The sequence below is a fragment of the Mesocricetus auratus genome, unplaced genomic scaffold (assembly GCF_017639785.1).
Source record: "Mesocricetus auratus isolate SY011 unplaced genomic scaffold, BCM_Maur_2.0 Super-Scaffold_100676, whole genome shotgun sequence".
Classification (NCBI taxonomy): Eukaryota; Metazoa; Chordata; class Mammalia; order Rodentia; family Cricetidae; genus Mesocricetus; species Mesocricetus auratus.
In genome coordinates this window covers 31,329,995-31,354,062 of record NW_024429266.1, presented here as the reverse complement: position 1 = coordinate 31,354,062, position 24,068 = coordinate 31,329,995, and the positions used below count along the sequence as shown (strand labels likewise).

Here is a 24,068-nt window from a genome sequence, read left to right as displayed (position 1 = left end):
CCTTGATGCAGAACAATTTAGCCTAATGAATTTTGTTAAATGCTTATGTGGCACAAGGTTTTACTATGCATCCCTTTATCCATTCTGCTGACAGTACCAGGAACTACTCTAGTCAGAATGGAGAAATAAAAAACAACCCACATGGAAAATGAATTTCAGCACATGACTTAGAAAGGCAGGGAGAATATCCTGTCTCAGGGAGAGCCTGAGGGTACAGAGTATAACTGGAACAAATGGGTAATGTCACCTACATATCTAATAGTGTTCACATCATCAACTCAGTTGCTTACACTGCTGTCCCCCACAACTGGACTACTATTTGCTTGAAGGTCTTTGAACACTCAACACAGTGCTACATGCTACACAGGAGGAGGTTAAATGAACCATTATCAAAATAAACGTGTAACACAAATAATTGCTGCACTACTTTTTAAACAGTAAAGAGCTAAGAACATGACTATAATCTAATGTGACTCCACAACTGGTTTTATAAGAATTTGGTACATAGATCTAAGAATAGAAAAGGTTATTTAAAAGTATAATAGTATAGGGCTTGCCCAGAAAGTACAAGACCTAGGGTTGAATCCTCAGCACAACTAAATTAATTAACTTCCACTTCTTATGTGCATAGATATATTTGTCACAAACACACAGCAGACAAATAATATTCTTGCATGGTTAATTATTGGTTTCCAGCATTATTCACTAAGTAAGTATGGTGTGTACAGTACACAGAATGCTGGGTTGGAGGGAAAATGGTAAATAAAACCAAACATATCTCTTGTCCCTATAGAGTTTAAGAGTTAGTGAGAAAATAACAATAATACACACACACACAGAGTATTATTTTATGTGCCAAAGAAACTCAGAGAAATCAAACCAGGGTGTGGTTAAGACATGGAGAGAATTCACTATCCTTAAGCTAAGACAGAAAAAAACTATTTCTCTGAACCTCTAATAAAATTTATCAGCTTTCAGTTATAAATGTAGGTAAGAATATACATTATATGTAAGTGTACCAATAAATAGTACAAATACTTTAAATCATTCTACAAGCATTATATGCATCTAAAATACTGCTTATATTTTTAATTTTTGGCATTGCAATAATTACTAGCATATTTTGCTACCTACTGTATTAATAAAGTAGCATATGCTACAATATCAGAATTTTGGTTTTTATTTCCTTGACCAGTGTATTCCAATATCAATAGTTTCCTATGTAGCCTTGTGTATTTCTACACTTAAAAATATTTTCCTGCTCAAGGCTAGTAGACTCAACCAGACTGCCAAAGCACTCCATGACTCCAAACCTACTGAGAATCCCTGGACTACAGAGATGGACGAGGTTGGATTAACAGCATTGATACCATAGAGTTTCATTGGCAAGATTTCTGTTCATAATTACTTTTGGAAGGAATAGGAAAGAAAAGTGCCAATTCACTTAAAAGTTTCAGGAAAAATGACAGGAAAATGGATGGAACTAGATACCATCATGTTAAATGAAATAAACCAGATTTGGGAAGATAAACACCCTTCCCCAAACAGAATCTAAATTTTAAATAAAGCAGAAGTGTGGATACTCAAGGGGTTGGAAAAGAAAATGAATGGGAGTGGAGGGAGTATGAGCAAAAGTATGATGGAAAAAATCTCAAGATAAAAAGATTCACATTCTAGAAGGAACGAGGAATGAAACAGACAATAAATATAAATATAAAATAGAAGTATGAGCCGGGCGGTGGTGGCACACGCCTTTAATCCCAGCACTCGGGAGGCAGAGGCAGGCAGATCTCTGTGAATTCGAGGCCAGGCTGGACCGACAGCCTCCAAAACAATACAAAGAAACCCTGTCTCGAAAAACCAAAAAAAAAAAAAAAATAGAAGTTAGCAGAAGCATTTAGCAGAGATGTCAGTACTATTATTAAGGCTATCTTTTCACAAACACATGCTGACTGTCATTGTAAAAAGCATTTTAAAATAATTCTAAAAGCAATTTACAAGTCATCACTTGTAAGACTATACTTTCAGGGATCATTTCTATAGTTCGCTACAAGTCATCTCTTGTAAGATCCCCCCAGTGCAGGGAGTAGGAACATAGTGCAGACTGGGGAGATTCATAGGGTAGAGAAGAATGGGGAATAGTTGATCAATGGCAACTGATTTATAGTGAGGAAAACAAATTGTGGGCTCTATTGTATAGTATGGTGATGACAGAGATAACAATAACAATGTATTATGCATATTTTAAGGTAGAAAATCTGGGTCAGACCTATAATGCTGCTACTTGGGATATGGATATAGGAGGATCAGAAATTCAAGTCCATACTCTGCTATTTAGAGTCTAGGATCAACCTGGACAACTTAAGTCTCTGTTTTTGGTTTCTTGTGAGTTTTTTGTTTGTTTTTTATCTTCAGAGCTAAAATAAAGGACTTCAAATGTTCTTTGCTGCTAGGAAATGATACATTTTTAAGGAAATAGAAATCTTTAAACATATTCCAAAACAATTTGCATGTATCACAACATTGTGTGAAATGCAAAAAATGCAAAATTTTGTTTTAATGTACCACTTAAAATAACTTAATTTTAAATATTTACTTGCTTTTTATATGTGCATATGTGCCTGTCTTAGTTAATTTTCTCTTGCTATGAAGAGATATCCTAACTAAAGCAACTTATGGAAGGAATAGTTTATTGGGGCCTTACTTATAGTTTAGAGGGTTAGAGTCCATGCTATCATGGCAGAGAGAATGGCAGTAGGCAGACAGGCACAATGTTGGACTGGCACAGCAGCTGAGAGCTGACACCATTATCAGCAAGCAGGAGGCAGAGAGAGCTAACTGGCAATGACATGGGCTTTTGAAACCTCAAAAGGAGGTGTGGGCCCTCAGCAAGACACCTTTTCCAACAAGGTCACACTTCCTAATCCTTCCTAAACTGGTCCACCAACTTGGGGGAATATGAGCAAAAAGTAACTAGGAACTTTTTAAAGAATGTGATAAAGATGAATTTTAAATATATGCAAAATATACAGGATAGTCTACCACATATCTTGACTAGCCATTTTCAAATTCTCTTGTTCAATGTCAGCAATCATCCAATATTTAATCTTTTGTAACTGGATCCTTTTATTAGTTTCATGTCTGTCAATTTCATCTACATTGTAGCAGCTATCAGTATTTCATTCTTTTATAACTGGTATTTGTAGTCTACTATATGGATATACCACTGTGTGTTTATAAATTCACCACATTATGAATCTCTGGATTGTACCTAGAGTGTAGCTATTGAGAATAACATTGCTATGGCCAGTCATGCACTCATGGGTTCTCCTCTGTATCAACTCAATTTATCTAAGGTTACGGAATTAGTTTCTCTCTAAAGACACGCTGATCTGAGAGTCAAAGGCAGCAACATTACTCACGGTCTATGATGGAACTATAAATCTAGGTGCTGCATGGCAACAGTATTGTGCCCCAGGAATGAGGAAGGTAGAAAGCCCAGGGACAGGGAAATAAATAAAGTGTATGCAAAGAAAGAAGTTAATTAGATGGCAAGAGATTCACGATGTGTGCCAGGGTGAGACCAGGCCCAGCTTTGCTGCCTAGCTCAAAGTTTGCCCTTGCATTTCAAGGACATACCCTGGTGTCCATGCAATAAATTCCCTTTCTTGTTCCAAATAATGCAGGATTCTACTGTTAGAATCCTAAGAGCCTTAACTCATCAAAATTGGTAACTCAAATGAGGAAAGATTTGGTTCCCTGAACTAATTTGAAACTGATAAAGGGTGCCAAGTCAAGAATATGCTAAATGACAATGAGAATAAAACATATTCAGTAAACAGTTTTAAGTATGGAAGAATCTTAATTGGCTTTATAATGCTTGATTCTAATCAATATTTGAAACGTTTATTTAGTAATGATTTAGGAGTAATTACACTAATTTTATTATTTTCCTTATATATGGTGTGTAGAATTGCTATTTTTTTTTTTTTTTGGCTTGCTTGATGTAATCCATGTGCCAAACCACTAAGAGGGAAGAAACTGCAGAATGCTTACCCTCTTCTTCCATCTATAGAACAGAGAAACTTTAGTTCCCTGAAAGAGGCCCCTTCTGTTGCTGGTCCTGTACTATTTTGGTAACTGTCAGTTAAGAATATCTATCCAGCCTGTGTTATACAGTTAAGTGGCTTTTGTTAAAGGTCAAGGTTAACCACTTGTCAATCAAGTCTCCTTCAGTGACAGAATAATATTAAATTTCAAGAGGTGGGGCATGGTAAAGTCAAAAGGGGCCATTTTTTTCTTTTTATTTTCTTGACATCTGTCTTGTTTAGTTTTTTTGTTGTTTTATTTTGTTTTTGCTTGTTTGTTTTGGTTTTTCACCTTGGCACAATCTAGGTCACCCAGGAAGTGGGAACCTCAATTGAGAAAAATGCCTCCATCATATTGGTTGGTAGGCAAGTGTGTATAGCATGTCCTTGATTAATGACTGATGTGGGAGGGCCCAGGCCACTGTCAGGAGTGCCACTTCTGGGCAGGTGGTCCTGGCTGAGCAAGGTCCTGGCCGAGCAAGGCATTGAAAACAAGTCAGCAAGTAAAATTCTTCCAGCTTCTGTTTCAGCTCTTGCCTGCAGGTTTCTGCCTCAAGCTCCTGCCTGACTTTCTCCCATGATGGAATGTTAGTTGAGCTAAAATAAATCCATGAATTGCTTTTAGTCATGGTGTTTATCACAATGATAGAAACAAAACTAGGACAATATCTAACTTTCCTACTCCAACACCACAACAACCTTGTAGTAATTTCAACCTATTCCAAATGGTTTCTCTTTTCATATGAAGCAATTATATCTTCCTAAGTTGTATAACTGTATCTATTGGATGCAAGAACTAGTGAACACGTGTATACTAATTCCTTAATTCCTGATTCATGCTGCCACTGTCAACTGTCCAGACACTTGTCAACAATTTTCACTTTCATATTTCTATTGCCCATTGTGTTTTCCCCCTTGGGCTATGTGGTCCTTGCCTGCCCATTTTTGCCACATTATGGTTTATATAACTGAGCCTATCTGCTAGGCTAACATCATACACATTCTCCATTCTTGGTTCCACATTGCCTTCCAATCATTCTGAGTTCAAGTATCAGATCTACACAATTTCAGAATAGAAAGCTTCAATTTTCCTGTAGAACTGATGCCCTATTCAAGCAGGGCAAACCAACAAACATTCCCTTTCTCCTATCACATGAGACCTGTCTTTCCACATCCCCTCCGTACCTCATCTATCAGCTCACTTCTACTTTACGCAGTCTTTAGAAACTCAGAACAGACATCCTTTCCCAGAAGGGAGGAAACACAGTGAGGAGGTTCCTCACTTCTCCCATGATGCTTAGAGAAATCCAGCAAATTCCTGGAAAGTAGCAGATCTAAATCTTGAACTGACATTCAGTAACTTAACTTTCTGGTTTTTTTTTTTTTTTGGTCCCCCAGACAGGGTTTCTCTATGTAGCCCTGGTTAACCTGGAACTTGCTCCATTGACAAAGCTGGCTTTGAACTCAGATATTGGCCTGCCTCTACCTCCCTATCTGGGATTAAAGGTATGTGCCACTACAACCTGGCTTCCAAGTAACTTCAAAAAAAAGTTTTTTTAAACTATGTGTGTATGGTCCTATATAAAAGTTCACATGGAGCCCAGGGGTCAATGTTAACATCAGGTGGTGTTCCCCAGGAACTGACCACTTGTTTTTGAGACACAGACTCACACTAAGACCTGGGACTGGCAAGTTAGGCACTTGTCAATTAGACAAGATCCTCTTATCCAGCCCCCAATGCTGGGATTATAAATGTATACCATCATGCCTACTTTTCTATATAATTGCTGGGGACTGAACTCAAGTCCTTTGCTTGTATAGCAGATCCTTTACTGTCTAAGCTAACTCCTCAGCACAAAAGATCATGTAACTTCAAAGAACCTTAACAGCCTGGTATAGTGGTTCATACCTGTAATCCCAGCACTCAGGAGATTGAGGTGGGAGGTTTGCTGCAAGTTCAAAGTCAGCCTAGATAACATGAGTTCCAGGTCATCCAGCTATAGAAGAACCTTCTCCATCTCCTTCTTCCTCCCTTAAAATAAAGTGCCTTAGTCATCAGCCTTTCAGAGAGCACAAGTTGTTCCTTGTTCACAAAGGTATTGCCTTTTCCTTGCCTAGAAAAATCCTTGGTCAGCCTCCCAAGCCAAACCTACTGTCCAGTCTTCCTTTGGAGGCTTCTTCCTCAATCCTCAATGCTCACAATTATTCTCTAGGTCAGTGACTCTCAACCTAATGTTGCAACCATTTAATACAGGTCTTCATGTTATGGTGACCTCAACCAAAAACTATTTTGTTGCTACCTCATAACTGTTAATTTTGCTAATATTATGAATCGTAATGTAAACATCTGATATTTTGAGAACCACTGCTGTAGTTGGTTCTATCTATGGTATCTCAGAAGTCATAAATATTGACTTTGTTCCCTTTTGTGATAAGACTTGGGGAAGGGGACTTTGCAGGGTGGACAGTCTACTTGTGCCTAGAACATTGTATTAAAACAAACATTAAGCCACTCTACATTTTAGCTCTTATTAACATACATCTGATAGCAATATTCCTTCCATGGCTAGCCACTCGATAAGTTAGAAAGTTGAAATAATTTAGCAAAATATAAACTGACATTTAACCTGAAATAGTTGTGCCTGCTGGGGTATGCATTAGTTATTAGGTTGATTCACTTTAAACATGAGATCATGCATTTTGAATTTAAATACATATTCAAAGCCTTCCCTGTAACACAATAAGTATACCAGATGTGACTTTTTCCTTCATTTACACTAGGCAGTTGTGAATAGCTGAGGCTGGACACAGTAGTGGTCCATATGGGCGGTTCCAGCTTACTTGAGCCCAAGAGTTCAAGGGTGACCTGACAACACAGCAAGACAGCATCGAAAAAGAACAGCCTGCAAAAGAACTAGAAAAGGCAGAGGTGGGAGGGGCTGGCTACTGTACTCACTGAGAGTACAGTACAGTTAAAAGACTTATTTTGGGGAGTGGTAGTGTGGCTGTGTCTTTAAGTACACACCAGTTAACTTCCAAATTTTCATTCTACATGTCAATTTATTTACATTTTTATTAAAAGAGAAAAGTCTTCAGGGCTAGTAAGATGGCTCAGACTCCTGACAGTCTGTGTTTGATTCTTAGGACCCACATAATGAAAGAAGAGTGCCAAATACCGCAGTTACCTCTGACCTCCACACTCGTGTGTGCACACTTCTAAAAGGTTCTGTATCTGTACCTTAGAATCACGCATTTTACCATTCCTCTTATGAAACAAAGCCCAATTACAGAGAAAGACCTGATTCAGTATTGAGCATCTAAATCTTTTTTTCAAAGGTCAACCCAGCTGGAAAGAGTCTCCAGTAAGTTAATAAGGGTACCACCTCCTCCCAAGGCAGTAGTGACTCAAATTGGAGGCATTTTGCTTCATGTAATAGAAACCCTAATGACTTCTCTCACATGAGTATGAAGGTTCATCTCAAACAAAGAAAAAAAAAAGATATGGAATGTAAACCAGAAGAAATGGTGAACTGTGTATCCCAGAACAATTATTTTTCTAGGTTCTCCAGACAAACCAAAATCAGTCATTACCTCTAAAAGATTATCTTAAATTCCTCATCTGATAAAGTTATTTAAATTTCTTCAGGAAGTTTTAGTATAGGACCAGCAAACGGCTCATTGTCAGATCCCCTGGGCCTACAGGGAAGAGGGAGAAGTGGCTCCCAAAAGTGTCCCCTGATCTTTACATGCATCTCACCCCCAAAATTACATTAAATGTAATTTTTATTTGTTTTAATTTTGAGACAGGGTCTCACTGCACAACCCTGATGGCCTAGAACTCACTATGTGTATGAGGCTAGCCTTGAACTTATACTGAAGCTTGTCTCTGCTTCCTTAGTACTGGGATTAGAGTCTTGTGCTAACATGTCTAGCTAAAATGTAATTGTTATTTTAAAATGTGGTATAGAAAGCAATATTCTATGCCTTTTATATTAAGTTTTCCACATCAGTGACCAAATCCACATAAAATCTACATAAATTACCTACACATGCATCGTGATTCTTGAAAACTGCATTAAGATTCAGTCATGCAATCATTTCTTTTCCCTCTCTGCAAACACATGAATACAATGTCCATTTTTGTTGGGCAGTGAGATGCTGCCTGTGACTCAGGAGCTGTTTATCTCTTCAGCTCCTCTGTCCTCTCCACTTACACTCTGCTTGCTTGACTGCCTTTGTGCTGCTAAGGATCAAAGCCAAGGTGGTTAACATAACCTGTAGGTACTTTTGTGGCTGAGCTACACCAACTGACCACATCTGTTTTTGTTCCTTCTCCCCTTTGGGCTGGAAAACTCCTTTAAGATTTTGAAGAGTCAGCTCAGACTCTAAGAGAATCGTGGCAAAACCAACAACAAAGAAATGAAGAAAACTTTTGAATTCTTTTGGTGAGTTCTTATAATGGACTATTATGAAATTAAGTGGATATAATGGATGTAAGTATCTAGGACTTTCTTATCCTAACTCAGCATATATATTGTAGTAGGCAATAAACTTCACGAAATGTATATAATTGTAAAAATAGAAATTGTGGGGCTGGAGGGACAGCTCAACACTTAAGAGCATTTATTGTTTTTTCAGGGGACCCAGACTGGATTCCCAGTACCCACATGTTTGCGCACATCTGTCCAGTTCCAGGGGATCTGGTGCCCTCTTCTGACCTCCCTGCACATCAGGCACACACATGGTACAAAGACATACATGCAGATACACATAAAAGAAAATAATCTAAAAAGAAAGTTAAAAATAGAAATTGTATATATTTTAATCAAACATGTAATTGGCCAGATGATTCTCTTAATAAACACCCCCAGAAGCACATTCTGGGTTTGTTTTTGCTTTCAGCCACCTCCTTTTTAAGCTGCATCTAGAAAACTTGATGAAAATGGAGAGTCAATTGAAGTCCTATACACTCTCACCTGGATGCTATTATCAACAATACCAGGTTCCTCCTAATACTTCTTTCTACTGGGTGTTCTAGAGTTTTTTTCATGATTCTTCAATGTATGTCTACGATACCATTTAAAAATAATCATACTACTTTACAAAAATTAAGTAAATCCATTAATATCATTAAATAACTAATCAGTGGCCAATTCCTCCCTCCTCATCCATTATCTTACTTTAAAAAAATACTTCACTCAGATCAGCAGCTTAACAATGTTGAAACATTGCATCTAGTTGGTAAAACCTTTAAGTCTCTTTGAATCAGTCCAGAGTTTGACCCTTCATCTTTTTTCATAGTAATTTACCATTTGGGGAAAAAACAAAACAAAACGAAACAAACACAAAAAAAACTGCCACATTGTATTTTTATTATTCCCGTGCCTTAAAATAGAGAAGTGGGTTTTCCTACTGGTAAGATCTAACTGTTATATTTTTGGCTGTGAGCCTATCCTTTAATGGCTGAGCCATCTCTCCAGCCCAAGATCTAACTGTTATGATAAACTTTTCATTCTATTGCTGTAATGCATTGCTAAACACTGAGAAGGAGGACAGGCACAGTTAGGAGAGTTAGCTTAACAGACATGGATCACTGTGTGAGCCTCACTGGCCAGTGAAAAGATAGAACAGCAAACATTATAAGAACATATTTTTCTATCATGCCAGAATGCACACACTAAGATGATAAGCAGAAAAATAAAAAAAGAACCTTTTTACAAATATTAGATCACAACTAAGATTCTCCAAGAAGTCAATTTGTTCTATTTCTTCTTTGAGATAATTTAAGACCTGAAAGCTATTTTATTTCCAGATAGCTCAATTTACAAAGATGTCATGGCTCATTGAAAGAAATGTTCTACTTTAAAGAGACTGAATGGAATGTATGAAACTGTAGCTAGTTTCACCTAACACTCATATAAGACACAAAGCATTATAGAATTCTTCTCAACCTCACTACAGTAGTATTTAAAACATACTATTGCCATATAACAGTGTTTTTTATGCAACAGAACCAATGAAAGCCTGTAGACCTTGCTGTAGCCTGTAACAAAGTTAACAGCGGTGCGTTCCTTTAATTCACAGGAACCTACCCCTCCCTCACTAAGGATTGTGACTGTCCAGTGTGTTACAGAAAGAACAGCCCCAGTGTAGTGTGCAAGGAGCCACCTACCATGGACCTGGGCTTGCTGATGGCCACCAGGCTAGTGAGGAAGTCTTCATCATGCAGCTGGCTGAACACATGGGCGTCATAGGCTACCATAATGGAGATTTCTTCCATCATCTTGCCAGCTGCTGCTCCTTCCCCAGCTCCAGACCAGACTATCCAGGGAAAAACTCCAGAGGCAGCTCAGTGCCAGTGCACACATCCACCTGACATCCAGGGGCTGAGTGTCAAAATCCAGAGAGAGAAAGAGGAGGAAAAAACGAAAACGCAGCTGCCCTCGAAGGTTTGCCTAGCAGTTCACCCCTAGTGGAAAACCCGAGGTGGTCTCTTATCTATGCAGGAAGTATATACCATAAACACCTTCTGCATTCTCAACTCAGCACACAGAGAAATTAAGGTTTGGAAAATCTTGTTTAAACTTAAAAAAAAAAAAAGAAAGAGAAGTTTCCTAACTAGAAATATCCTTTATGAAACTCCCCCAAAACAAAAGTTGATTCATGTATGTCATTGGTAAAGAGTTCATCTTCTTACTTCATGTATACATGAAGATTCTTCATGGAAAAAAGTAGATTTTCCTTAAAGCAATCAGTGCTTATTTTTTCTTATTATTAGAAAACAAAGAGATGACACTGTTTAATTATTTCTCAGAATTTATAGAACTCTTGGTGTAGTTAAAAATATCTCCTAAAGTCTGAAGGGGGAAAAAAGGAATCCTTTTTCTAGAGAATTTCTGCTTAAAAAATATAAGTATCAAAATATAAAAATGAAACAAACAATTCATTTGGGACAACAATACCAGTTGATAATAATTTTCCTTTCTCCCACGAAAAAAATACAAATATCTGATGTGATTCTGGAAGAAACACAAGGGTCTCACTTATAAATTGTGTTTTGTCTCCCTTAATAAATATTCTTCCTTCTTTTATATTTAAAGTTAGAGGTTTCTTCTAATTACTCAAGCCAGCTGATAGTCACAAACTATCTGCTCCTTAGTTACCACAAGTGGTTTTTGGAGAACAGCTGAAGATGGTAAACATGCTTTATGTTTCAAGAAAAGTTCCCTAACCCCCAAAGATATATAACACATGCTTATTCCATGTACAGTACTGGGAAGACAAGACAGAAGTCAGGTCCAGTTCCTCCAAAAGCCCATTACCCGAATCCTGTAATCTGCCGAGTGTTAACCATGACAGTACTGAGAACTTAAAATCAAAAGAAATACTGCTATGGGTCAAAGTCTTTAGGCTTCATCACCAGAACCAGGATTATGTTATCTAAATTCACGGGCTTGTAAGAAATTGGGTAAACAAACTTGGAATGAGATGCAGTGTATATTTTTCCTAAAAAATTTTATCTCCCATAGATTAGCATGATTACTGGTATCTTGAACCATATAAATATGACTAGGGAAGGTCTGCAACTTCTGCAGGCATCCTGTATTAAAAGCACTTGTTCACACAAGGGCAAACTTCCCTTGCTAAGAAACGACCGAGTCTAATAGGCTTACTTAAATAGAAAATGCAATATCTTAAATTCTCAGGATTAAAACAGCTTCAAGCTGAGTTTGACCCTTACTGGAGCCAGTAAAGCAGTTACACTCCACTGCTCCCACCCCCACCCTATAATGCAGTTTTGTATTTAATCTAGAGCATTATTTTCATTAAGAATTTCCCAGTACATTTATCTTAAAGATGACTGACTAAGTAAAAATTAAATGATAATCAGGACTCAAATATCATAAATTATCTGGGCAGTTCATACCTCTTAAGTTCCTTTTTATTTTTTCAGTAGTATTTTTAAAGATCCTGTGAACCTTGTCATATATTCATTAGCACCAGAAGACTTGAGATTTCTCTCTCGGCGTGGCTCTCTAGATGTGAAAGCCGGAGCAACTGCTCTCCTATGTTCCTGTCTGCAGTGACTCAGTGCTTCCAACTCGATATCTGACTAGGTGCGCTGACAAAGACACCTGTTGTGAAAGGTAACCAAACTACTTCCCATCATGCCTTTCTTCCTGCTGGCAACCGCCCAGGGGCAAACAGGAATTATAACCTCATCTGAGCAGTCCCTCTGTGCCCAGCAGAGCACATTTAGAGAAACAATAGGTAATCTTGGTTAAGAACACTTAAGTCCAAGGGAAAAAAGCACAAGGGGAAAACAACGGAGCACAGCACCTTAAAGGTGCTACATGTTAATAAGACCTAAGGTATCAATGTGCATGCAAATGAGCTTAGAAAAATCATCAAAGGTTGGAAATAGTTTTAACTTTACATAAATGGGAGGTGGCTTTCTCAGATAAATAATTCCATAAACTCTTAACTTATTTCCTTAAAGAATCTTCTAATATCCACAAAGACTAGAGTCCTCCATTTCCACTTTAGGGCTTGGACTTTCTTGAGCAACAACTAACTAGGATTTCTAATCTCCTCCTCCCCCTTCTCTTTCTTCTTTATTTTATTATTATTTTTGACATTCTTAAATATTTCTTAAAGTATACATTCTGAGTCTTGGGAGGAAACTAAGTTTTTTCTTTACATAAACAAAAAGCAGGCTCTTCAAGAACTGATGATGTGAGAAAAAAGGAACAAGTTTTTCCAATACATTTTCTGCTGTTTCTAGAGAGTTCTGCTAACACGCTCCAAAACCTCAGCAGTTTTTGTTCACTGTCATATTTATATCTAGCTGTTGACTTTCACAAGACACCCTTCTTATCACTCACCCACCTGCCCATTTCGAGACTGAAATCCACTAGATCATCTCCCTGAGTTTCCGCAGTTCTGAGCCTCACAGCAGAAATGGCAGTGGGGTAGAGAATTACCTGTGACCAAAGATTATGGCAAGCGCTGAGAACACCACTGCTTAGGGATGGTGTGTATCCACAGGCAGTAGAAACCAAAGCTCTATTGGCAAACACAGGTGCTCAGTTCAAACAGGAAGAAGCTAGCTGTCTAACCCAGGGCAAGTAACATAAACTTAGCTAGGTTTCAGTTTCCTCTTGGTCGTGTAAACTGAGAGGGGCAGACTAGATCAGTAGTTTCCCCAGTAAAGAAAAAGCAAAAGCAATGTTTTTTGTTTCCTTCCACTAAATGGGCTAAGTGGGGGAATTTCAAAGAGAGAATGCTTTTTAATCTCTATTAGAGTAAAAAGGGAAGGATAACATGAGATCCAGGTTTTAAGAAATTCCCCAGAGTTGCTGTGTTTCAATTAATGCCATCTACTTTGTAGCTAACTTGAGATTTTCTAGGAGCAAATCTTCTTACTAGGAAGAAGGGGATTCAATGAAAAGCAACTTTGGCGCATTTGGAACCTTTCTATTTAGAGCCAGAGTAACTAAAATACAATTTGAATTTTTTCCAGATGTTTTACTATTTTTTAAAAGATTAAAATTTAATCACCACACTTTTTTCTTTAATGAACCCATAAAACAATGGCTTTCAATAATACATATGCCATTATGCTTTGTTTTCACTCATGCCCCTCCCCCACTGCTAAGCGCATTACCCCCTGCCTGGCTTTTGCTGGTCTCTTCTTCCCACTGTTTGCTTTCATGTCACGCTATTCCATTATCCTCCTTTTTCTCCTTCCTCCCTCTCCCTTAAAATCTCCCTCCTCCTCACAGTCCTTTCTACTTTCATAATCACTCACCTACATGTATGTACAGATGAGTTTCTACATGCACATGCAAATCTATCTATATAAACACATATTTGAATCTGAAATGGTTTCCTGCCATGGTTTTAAATGTTGTTTTTAAGATGGTGCACTAAGGGGGATAATTTGCTCTACAGGCTGTTATCCCCCAAGTCATCTTTCTAAACTTATACTTTTTAAACAAAAGTTTACTTGTTTCCCACTAAATAAGTTTAAGTTGAATAACATATCCTGGCCTTCCAAGAACATCTATTCTGAAATGTCAAATTTAGGAACAAGAACAGCCAAAATGAAAATCAGGAAAACCTTACCATGATGACATTTTTCTAGTCTGTGTTCTCTCCAAACATAGCACAGCAAGAGTTTCATTGTGAAAACAGCATTTTGTTATCCACTAAGAAGCAAATATATTAAAAATGATTCACCTCAGAAGAAAGTTCTCTCACCTCATGAGAGAGGCTGCAAAGACTCTTCCCTATCTCAGGTTCTACCTGCTGAACATGCTCACCACGGCGGCCATAAAATCAGGTCAAAAGGAAAGGAGGACAAAATAACCCTGGCAGAGATGTGGCCCCGAGAGCAGAGGTATGAATGCTCATGTCTACAGGCAGAACCCTGAAGAAAACCACTGCTCCTGCCTACTGACCTGCACCCCACCTCCAAGTGTACCCTCACAGGGGATAAACATGGGCTAGGTGTTCAGGACTTAATGTTAAGGGATTCCTCAAACCACAAAGTGCCACAGGGCTGATATAGAAAGAAAGAGAGGTAAAATGATGAGATTTTTGTTAATCACCAAAACCCAGGATTTCTATCTATACTTAGGAATGCACATTACAAATCCCCAGTGCTGCAAGTCCAGAACAAACCATATAAAACAATGTGAGTGAGAAGTACTGGAAAGAAACAAGAGAGCTTCCTAGAGTCCTAATAATTTCAAATAGTTCACTGACACTGAGTGGAAAACTACAAGGACAAAGAGAAACCCTAGTTCTCTTTAAAATTATGCAAAGATAAAGAAAACCATTATTCTTGTGTTGAATTCCAGCCATTCAGCTCATTATCTTTCCTATCTTTGCTAGCAACTGCTAAGCAAATCTAAAACCTCAGCAAACATAAAAAATCAACTCAATGGCATTAGTGAGAAAAGAAAACCAGGGGGACATAAATACCTGCCTGACAGGCTCACTGGGTATACTACTGACTCATTTGCATCTTAGCACAAAGACAGGGTCAGATAAGGAGCAATATCCCTAACCTACAATTCAGCTTTCTGTCTCAATTAAAACACTAAAATCTACAGCAAATACATCCAGATTAAAATGGACCTAACCTACAATGAATATGCTAATGTGCTGTGTCTCTAGACATGTACTGATCCTTGATATTATTCCAAATGAAGGTTATTTCAGACCCACCATAGCCCTTTGAGCAGAGAACTGAAGTCTACTTACAAATGACTTTACCTTAAATTTCTAAAGCATTAAATGTTTTATTACGATTGACTAGTAGCCAAAACAAACACTTTTAGTGATGTACTGAATCAGTTTTTGTTTTGTTTTTTCCCCCACAAGACTGGAAGGTGTTGGGCTAGGGAACATGGGGCTTCATTGGGGGCTCGCTGATCTCTGGCTAATGAAGCCTGGATGGCTCCCTTCCTAAACCAAAACCAAAAACAAACCCCCAAGACAAACAACATGTGCAAATTAGTAGTATTGCTATAGATATCAATAGTGAGCTGTGCTAAATAGAGATCAAGAAAGCTACCTCATTATGGTAATTACACGTGCTGGCTAGCTTTTTGTCAACTGGACACAAGTCAGAGTCATCTGAGAAGAGGGAACCTCAAATAAGAGAATGCCCTTCACAAGACTGGCCTGAGGGCACAGCCTGTTGATTAATGCAGGAGGGCCCAGCCCATTGAGGGAGGTGCCACTGGAGGCAGGTAGCCCTTGGTTGTATGAGAAAGAAGGCTAAGTGTGCTAAAGGGAGCAAGTGAGTAAGCAGCACTCCTCCATGGCCTCTGCCTCATTCAGTTCCTGCTTCTGTGTTCCCACCTGAGTCCTTCCTATGACTTTGCTGTGTGATGGAGTGTGATCTTACAGTGTAAGCTAAAATAAACCCTTTCCTCCCCAAGTTGTTTTGGGTCATGTGTTTTATCACAGGAATAGAAATTCTAGGTGGGATACTATTATACAATAAAATAAAATACCTAGGAATAAAGTTAACCAAAGAAGTAAAAGAACTCTAAAATGAAAACTCTAAAACACTGATGAAAAATTAAAGACATCTATCTAGCCTTCTTAGGTTAGAAGAATAAATATTGTTAAATATTCATACAACTCAAAAGACATTTCCAGATTCAATGTTCATAATTCCTATGAAGATGCACATGACATTCTATAAAGAACTAGACAAAAACAATTCTAGATGTGTATGCAAACACACACACACACACACACATACACACACACATACACACACACTCCTGCATAGCAAAAGCAATTTTGAGAAAAAAGAGCAAACCAGGATGCTTACAGCAGCACTATTCTCAATAGCAAAGAATGGAACCAACCTAAGTGCCCATGAACTGATGAGTGAATAGAGAAAATATAGAAGAGCACAGACACAATGGAATATTAATCAACCGTAAAAAGAAATAAATTTGTTATTTGTGATCATAAAGCAGGACCTGGATATCACTAGGCTAAATAAATAATCCAGGCACAGAAAGACAAAGTACCATGTGATCTTATATGTTGGATCTACAAAATCTGATCTCATGAAGGCTGAGAGGAGAATGGTGGTTATTAAGAGTCTGGGGATAGTGAGTCGAGAGGATTTGGGAAAGGTTGCTCAATGGGTACTAAGTTACAGTAAGATAAGAGTCAGAAGTACTGGATACTACTATACAGTAGAGTAGAGTAGACTGTGTATTTCAAAAAGCTAAAGATTTCACATAGTTACCATAAAAAGTAGTAAATGGGGAGGTGGCTGAGAACCTGGGTTCAATTCCCAGCATCCACATGGAGGTTCACAGTTACCTGTAACTCTAGTTATTGGGGATCCAACACCCTCTGTAGGTATTGGACACAGGTAGAATACAGGCACATGCAGTCAAAATATTCATATACATAAAAAATAAAATAAAAATTTAAAAAGGAAACGAGACCAGAATTTCAAAACAAAACAAAAACAACATCCAACGTATATGAGTATTAAAATATCACATTTTACCTATTAATATAATTAATGTAATTTTTAGATATTAATTTTAAAAGTTAAGCAAAGAAAAACATCCTAGATGACAAGTAAAAGGCACTATATACACCTTTCCTGGTCAGCATGATAGAGTCAATCCTGTTGGCACAGGTGTGGGTGAGCCAGCCCCAAAGTGGTGAGCATGGGAGAGCTGTCTGTCCCTATTATGTATCTGTCTTGTGGCAGCCTGGGTTGGGGAGAGATGCACCCCCAATGAACACCTGAGGCAGGTGGGATAGCTGGCCCTGAGGTCAAAAGAGCAGGAGTCCCTCATTAGCTGCAGCATTCAGGAGAACAGCGCTATACCTCACCTGGGCAATACAGTAGAGCTGGCCCTGAAGATGTGGGTGTGGGAGAGCCTGCCTTGAGGATGTGGAAGCAGGAGAACTGGTCCCACCCTTGCTCATTGCTGCAAGGGGTGAACTAGCCAGGGTAGTGCAGAAGAGCTCACCCTGGTGGTGGAGACAAGGGAGAGTGGTAGGCTGACCAACCTTGCAAATACCCAGGCCCCAACAATTCTTTTCGATGAATGCATGTATGTAAAAATGTATGGACAAAGGGGTTTACTGTGTGACTCACTGTGTCACACTGCAGCTTCCATGATGAGATTTTTCCATTCTTCCTTTTCTTTCTCTTAAATTTTATTTTGGTTTATGGGGGGAAGGTGGAATTAGAAGGAGCATTCTGACAGCTGACACGAACCCTGTTAGCAATGACTGACACAAGTAAGAGGGGGTGGAAGGTAACAGTGAGGTGAAAATCAGTCCCCCTGTTCCTTATCTTCTCTAGCTTCCTGATTACAAGACTAACAGAACTTAATCAATTATTTTTATTAAATTGAGCAGTTGTGACAAAAACAGGGATCAAAGAGAGCATCTGCTGCATAATGATATTCATCTGCTATAACATGATCAACAAAACACCATTACTATGGGCTATCATGTGGAAATAAATCACCCATCTTTGCAATTGTATTGTAATAAGACTTTCCACTGTTCATTTGCATCTCAGAGTCAGAAGGAACACCCTGGGAGATAGTTTATCCTGAAGCTTGGCATGGCACAACAAACAAAACTATTCTCACTCCTTTTCAAAGACAACAAGGAGGACTGGTTAGGGTGCCTGGAGGGAAGGGAGAGTAAAACAACCTAACTGTGGGCCAGGAGAACTCCAGTGACATGAACTCTGCTCACTGTCACACAATACACAAGGATGGTTTCATTATCCTCAATACCTGCCCTAACAGTTCAAGTAATTTGAGGTCATATCATTTGTAAGTCATAATCAGGACAAAACTGAAGTACGACTAGAAAAGCTCAGGGCTTCTTCCTGGCTTGTCAGGTTCATCACAAGTGAAAGACTGAAGAAGACAGGCTCCTTCAATCTGTACTTGTTTTTTGTTTGTTTTGTTTTGTTTTGTTTTTGAGACAGGGTCTCACTATGTAGCCTTGGCCGAGAACTTGCTATATAAATCAGCTGGCAGGCCTCCTGGCACTACCTCCAGAATGCTGCTATTAAAGGCATCCATCACCATGCCAGGTATTTGGTTTTTTTTTTTTGTTTGTTTGTATGTTTTGTTTTTCGTCTTTTTTATTGTTATTGTTATTATTATCAAATCTCTTATTTAAAAAAAAGTTTTTGAATGAAACAACAAAAAAGTCAGTAACTGCCTAATGGGCTAAGAAGAATAATGTAATTTTTTATAGATTTATTTTTTAGCTTTCATTTATATATATGTGTGTGTGTGTGTGTGCCTGCCTGAATACATGTGCACTACATGTACACAAGTATCCAAATATCTAAGACTGGCTTTAAATTTCTCATTCTCGTACTTCTACCTCCCAAATACTGGGATTGTAGACACGTGCCATGATCCCAGAGCTGAAACATACACAGATGGATAAGGGGTATGATTCAGAGATGAACATTAGTAGGTTAACATATCTATTCACCTCTTAGTAAATAAATCTCTGTCCATCTCTTTTAAACATAAATATCCCCTAAAAGATTATTTGTGTTGTAAATTCTTAGGCACATATGCATTTTTCTTTTTCTTCTTTTTTGCAGGGCTTTTATACAGGGTTGACAGCATAAACATGATGTGCACATAGTTTTATGGTTCTAAAGGTTGCGATTTACAAACAAGTGCTGTAAGGATTTAGGTATCACGCTGGCCTGCCCCTGTCACCTGACAGAATGCACTCAGGCAGTACCCTGGTGAGTCCAGGTGCAAAGGACCCCTTTAAAAGAAAGACCTCTGCCCACTTACGATCTCTTTCCAACTCCTCTCTTTCCAGCTCTTTCTGCTCTCTCTTTCCAGCTCCTCTCTTTTCCCTCTCTTTTTCCCGCTGCCCCCTGGGGCAGACAGGACTTTTCCTGTCACCCTCTTCTGTTGGGTCCTCTGTCTGTTTCTGTGTCCTTTACTTCTTCTCTTTCCTTCTCTCCCCGCCCCTCCTCTTTCTAATAAAACTTCTCACTGAGCTCTGTCTGCCTGGCATGTTTGTCCCTCCACCTAGGTCATCCTCACCTGCCATGGAATCTGCCAAGATTCACCACATTTTATCATAACAAGTCCTATATTAGCTAATTGTAGGTAAACTATTCTATTATTTAAAATTACTGGAGCTACCAATAATTTAATACTGCTTTTAAAAGCACACACTGTTTTGTGTGTTAGAATTATGTTTTACTGAAGACATTCCATTAAAAAGAAAAAAAAAAACCTCTGATAGGATATGTTGAGGGTAATTAACTACTATGCAAAATGGTATCCCAGGAACTTTTCCTATTAAAGAAAATAAGCTGTAAATAACTGAATCACCTGAATACAATCACCTGAATTGTAAAATACAATTGTGAAGCAGCCATTTTGTGAAGAAGCTTAATTCCAAATCAAAAGTTCTCTTTGCAAACACACACACTTCTTTTGAGGAGACCCCCTAGCACTATGGATAGAGATTGCTTGTGCTCTACTTAATATTTCTATACTAGCCCTATTTAATATTTACTATGTCTATTTGATGTTTCCATACTAGCCATATTTAACTTCACACAAGAAAATCGAAGATGACAAAGGGAGCAGTGAGCAAACTTGATGAGATCTTGTTTTTACTGCTGGGTAATTGGACAGAAGCAGAATGAGGAAAATAGAATTAAGCTTTAGATAATGTTTATGCTCTGTAGCAAACAGTGGGAGGACCTGACCCTCAGATAGGTAAACATGCCCTGGCTCCTTGGAGCCTGGAAGAAAACACAGCAATATCCCCACCTCCATATAAGCTCTAACCACTCAAATACTGCTGCTGAATTCAATACCCCAAAACATCCATTACAAGGAATGGCCGTTATTTCAGTTTAGTCACTAATTCCCTCTCCTAATACCTTAATGTATGTCGTCTAACAACAAAGCAGCTTAGCACTTGGAAGCAAAACTACAGAATCCAATTTATAATGAATTAGTGTTTCCTTACTCAGCATATTGTCACTGAGCCTATACTATTAGGAAAGAAAGAAAGCAAGGCTGAAGGAAGTAAAGAGATGTTGTTCACATTTTATATGCTTCCCTTTGGTTTGTTTTTGGTTTGATACAAATCTATAAATTAACTACCAAGGAAAAACAGAAATGAGAACTCAAAATGGAAAACAATTTCCTCTTGGTTTTGATGATTACTACACAAAAAATATATAAATTTCAAATAAAGAAGTCTTCCAAGACTCTACCAATGGTCAGATAGATCTATTAGTTATTTTGGCAGTCAGTAAGCAACATTCGCTTCTATAGGGCTAAAAGTGCATGGAATTATGAAGCTTCCCAGAAAAGACAAATTGAATAAAAAAAATAAGAAATAGCAAAAAGGAACAAAGGATTAACTTAGAAATTGGGCTGTAAGTTTAGTGGTTATAGCTAGAGTTGTCAAGCATGAGATTTTCTGATGGTAGCAATTCAAGATTATAATTTAATTGAAATAGTGATCACAACACCTGGTTACATTGAATACCTCAAACTAACTTATATCAAGACAATCTAATTATTACAACTGACCATGATCTCCACAGATACTATTCTCTCAGAGTATTCTCAAACATATCAGCTTCACTGTATGCTACAGCCTTGCTTTGTACTTAATAACACTGGGCTGTAGAGATGGCTCAGCATTTAAGAGCAGTGGCTGCTCTTCCAGGACACCAAGGTTTGATTCTCAGCACCTACCCACTGACTGTCAATAACTCCAGTCCCCAGGATATATGACATCCTCTTCTGGCCTCTTTGGGTACCAGACATGCATGTGGTATACAGAAATACATGTAGGAAAACAAAGCAAAACAACAACAACAACAAAAAAACCCACAACAAACCTACATGTAAAATAAATTAACTAAAAATACTATTATAAATGAAAACACAGCTATAGCTCCATATGCAGCACAGAAACTACTATATCTTTAGTCTTTGATAAGAACACAAAGAGTACACAATGGGGAAGGACAGTCACTTGCAATAAGTACTAGAAAAACTGGACACTCATGTGTAAAACAGCAAATGTAGACTTGCATACCATCATAAAAATTAACTTGAGGTGATGGAGAGCTGGCTCAGTGGTCAAGAATACTTGTTTCTTTTGCAGAGGAATGGGCTCAGTTTCCACCGTGCACATGGTACTTAACAACTGTCTGTAACTCCAGTTCCAGGGAATCTGATACCTTCTTCCGGGGAGACACACACACACACACACATACACACACACACACACACACACACACACACACACACACACACACACATACACACACAGGCAAAATGCTCATACATTTAACATAAAATAATCCATGAAAATTAATTTGAAATGGATTAAAAGTTACAGTGAACTTTCGAATCACAAAACTTGTGACAGAAAAAACTGTGATGAAGTTCTTCACACTGGTTCTGTCCTCCGCCACCCTTTTTTCTGAACAACACAAAGTAAAAATTCTAAAAAAAATGGGACTACACCCAACTAGAAAGCATCTACACAGCAGGAAAAATAACTGACAAGATGAAAGGAAGTAAGGGAATGGGAAAATATTTTCAAATCATGTATCTAATCAGAATACATCAGAAATGTGTATAATTCAATAGCAATTAGCAAACAAACAGAATAACTCAACTGGAAAAATGACAAAGAATCTGCAGGCACTTTCCCAAAGAATACTGACTCACCAGAGAAACAGAAGTGAAAATCAACAGTTACTGTAGTTAAAAGTCACTACTATCAAAAAAGTCAAAGGTAGCCAGCACATCTCCAGTCACACAGAAACAGAGACAGGAGAATTTCTGAGGTCTGGGACAGTTAAAACTGCATAATACATCTCAAAAAGAAAGAAAGAAAGAAAGAGAAAAAAACCCCAACCCCCCCAAAAAAAACTATTAAGAGAAATGTTCAATCCTATCCTGAGGAAGTCAGCAACCTTTACTTGGTGGGGTTTTGTTTTATTTGTTTATTTACTTATTTATTTTTGAGACAGGGTCTCACTATTTAGCATTGGCTAGCCTAGAACTTACTATGTAGACTAGGTTGGACTTGAACTCTCACAGAGATCTGCCTCCCCAGTGCTGGGATTAAAGACATGCTCCTTCACCCATACCCTATGAAGTTAGTACCTTGAAGGGATATAAATACCTCTAAGTTCATTGCAGCATTAGTCACAATAGCCAAGAATCAACTTAAGTGTCAGTTAATGGGTGGCTACAAGCAGGACATGTGGTGCATATGCTTATATATGTAAATGTCCATTAATTCATAAAAAAGAAAACTGACATTTGAAAAAAACTAGATAACCCTGGAAAACATTATGCTAAATGAAATAAGCTACTATAATGAAATGATACTATCTGATACCAATTACATATATAATGTAAGAATATCAAATTCATAGAAGTCTAGTTGCCAGATTTTGAGGGTAGGAGGCAATAGGGAATATTGGTCTAAAGGCACAAACGCTCAGTTATATAACAGTCTGTTTCAACATCCCAAGTGCTAAGATTGCAGGCACATGCCATCATGCAAGTCTGAATAATTAAATTCTGATGATGTAAAGTACAGCACAGTAATTATGATTGGAACTACATTATATATTGAAATCGTCAGAGAGTAGATACTGTTTTTACCATACACGTATGTATGTGTTTATGTGTGTGAGTACAGGCATGCCCCAGCACATGTATGAAGATCACAAGACAACCCTGGCTGTCAGTCTTCACCTTCTACTTTACTGTCTTGATCAGTGCTGAGTGTAGCAAGTGAGATGCCTGTGAGCTTCTGGGGCTCTCTTGTCTCTACCACAGAAGCACCGGGATTACAGTGCTACTGTCTGGCTTTATGTGAATTTCTAGGATCCAAACTCAGGCCCTCATGTTTGCATGACAAGTACTTTACCCAATGAGGTACCTTCCCAGACTTCCTCTTCTTCTTTTTGAGACAGGGTCTTGCTACAGACTTCCCCTAAGCTGGTATGAAACTCCTGCCTCAGCCTCCCAAGCCCTGGAATTATAGGCATGTGCTGCTATGCCTAGACATTTCACTTTTTTTTATTATACTGTAAATCATATAAATAGTACCCGGGAACAATTACCAACCTCCTTAGTCACTAAATGAATTCCTCTTCATGTTCCCCAACCCCTATTCAAATAGTGGCGATTGAACCCAGGGTACTATGCATAATAGACAAGTACTGAACTACATCCTCAAACTTTTTTTAAATTCTAAAACATGATGTCACAAAGCTTCCCAGGCTGGCCTTGAGGTTACACCGTCCTTCTGCCTCAGCCTCCAGAGCAGTTGGGGTTACAGGTATGGGCAATCAGGGCTAGCGCTCCTCAAGTATTTCTTTAAAGTGTGCACTGAATAAAATGTAATGGAGAAAGT

At 38.3% G+C, this 24,068-nt stretch overlaps 1 protein-coding gene across 12 annotated transcripts in view; it reads right to left on the bottom strand.

Annotated features, from left to right (window-relative positions):
- Rabgap1l (RAB GTPase activating protein 1 like) overlaps positions 1–24,068 on the bottom strand; it is a 508,921-nt gene that overhangs the window by 74,596 nt on the left and 410,257 nt on the right. The window contains exons 1-2 of one of the 12 annotated variants that reach the window (XM_040737905.1): positions 13,073–13,207; positions 10,261–10,460 (exon numbers count right to left, since the gene is read on the bottom strand). The exons of 4 other annotated variants lie outside the window; for them this stretch is intronic. In XM_040737905.1, the coding sequence (XP_040593839.1) occupies positions 10,261–10,371 (111 nt within the window). In that variant the 5' untranslated portion in view covers positions 10,372–10,460; positions 13,073–13,207. Of the gene's footprint in view, positions 1–10,260; positions 10,475–12,015; positions 12,424–13,072; positions 13,208–23,779; positions 23,847–24,068 lie in introns of those variants that run through there. 7 more of the 12 variants (XM_040737904.1, XM_040737910.1, XM_040737902.1 and 4 more) reach the window with 7 other exon arrangements.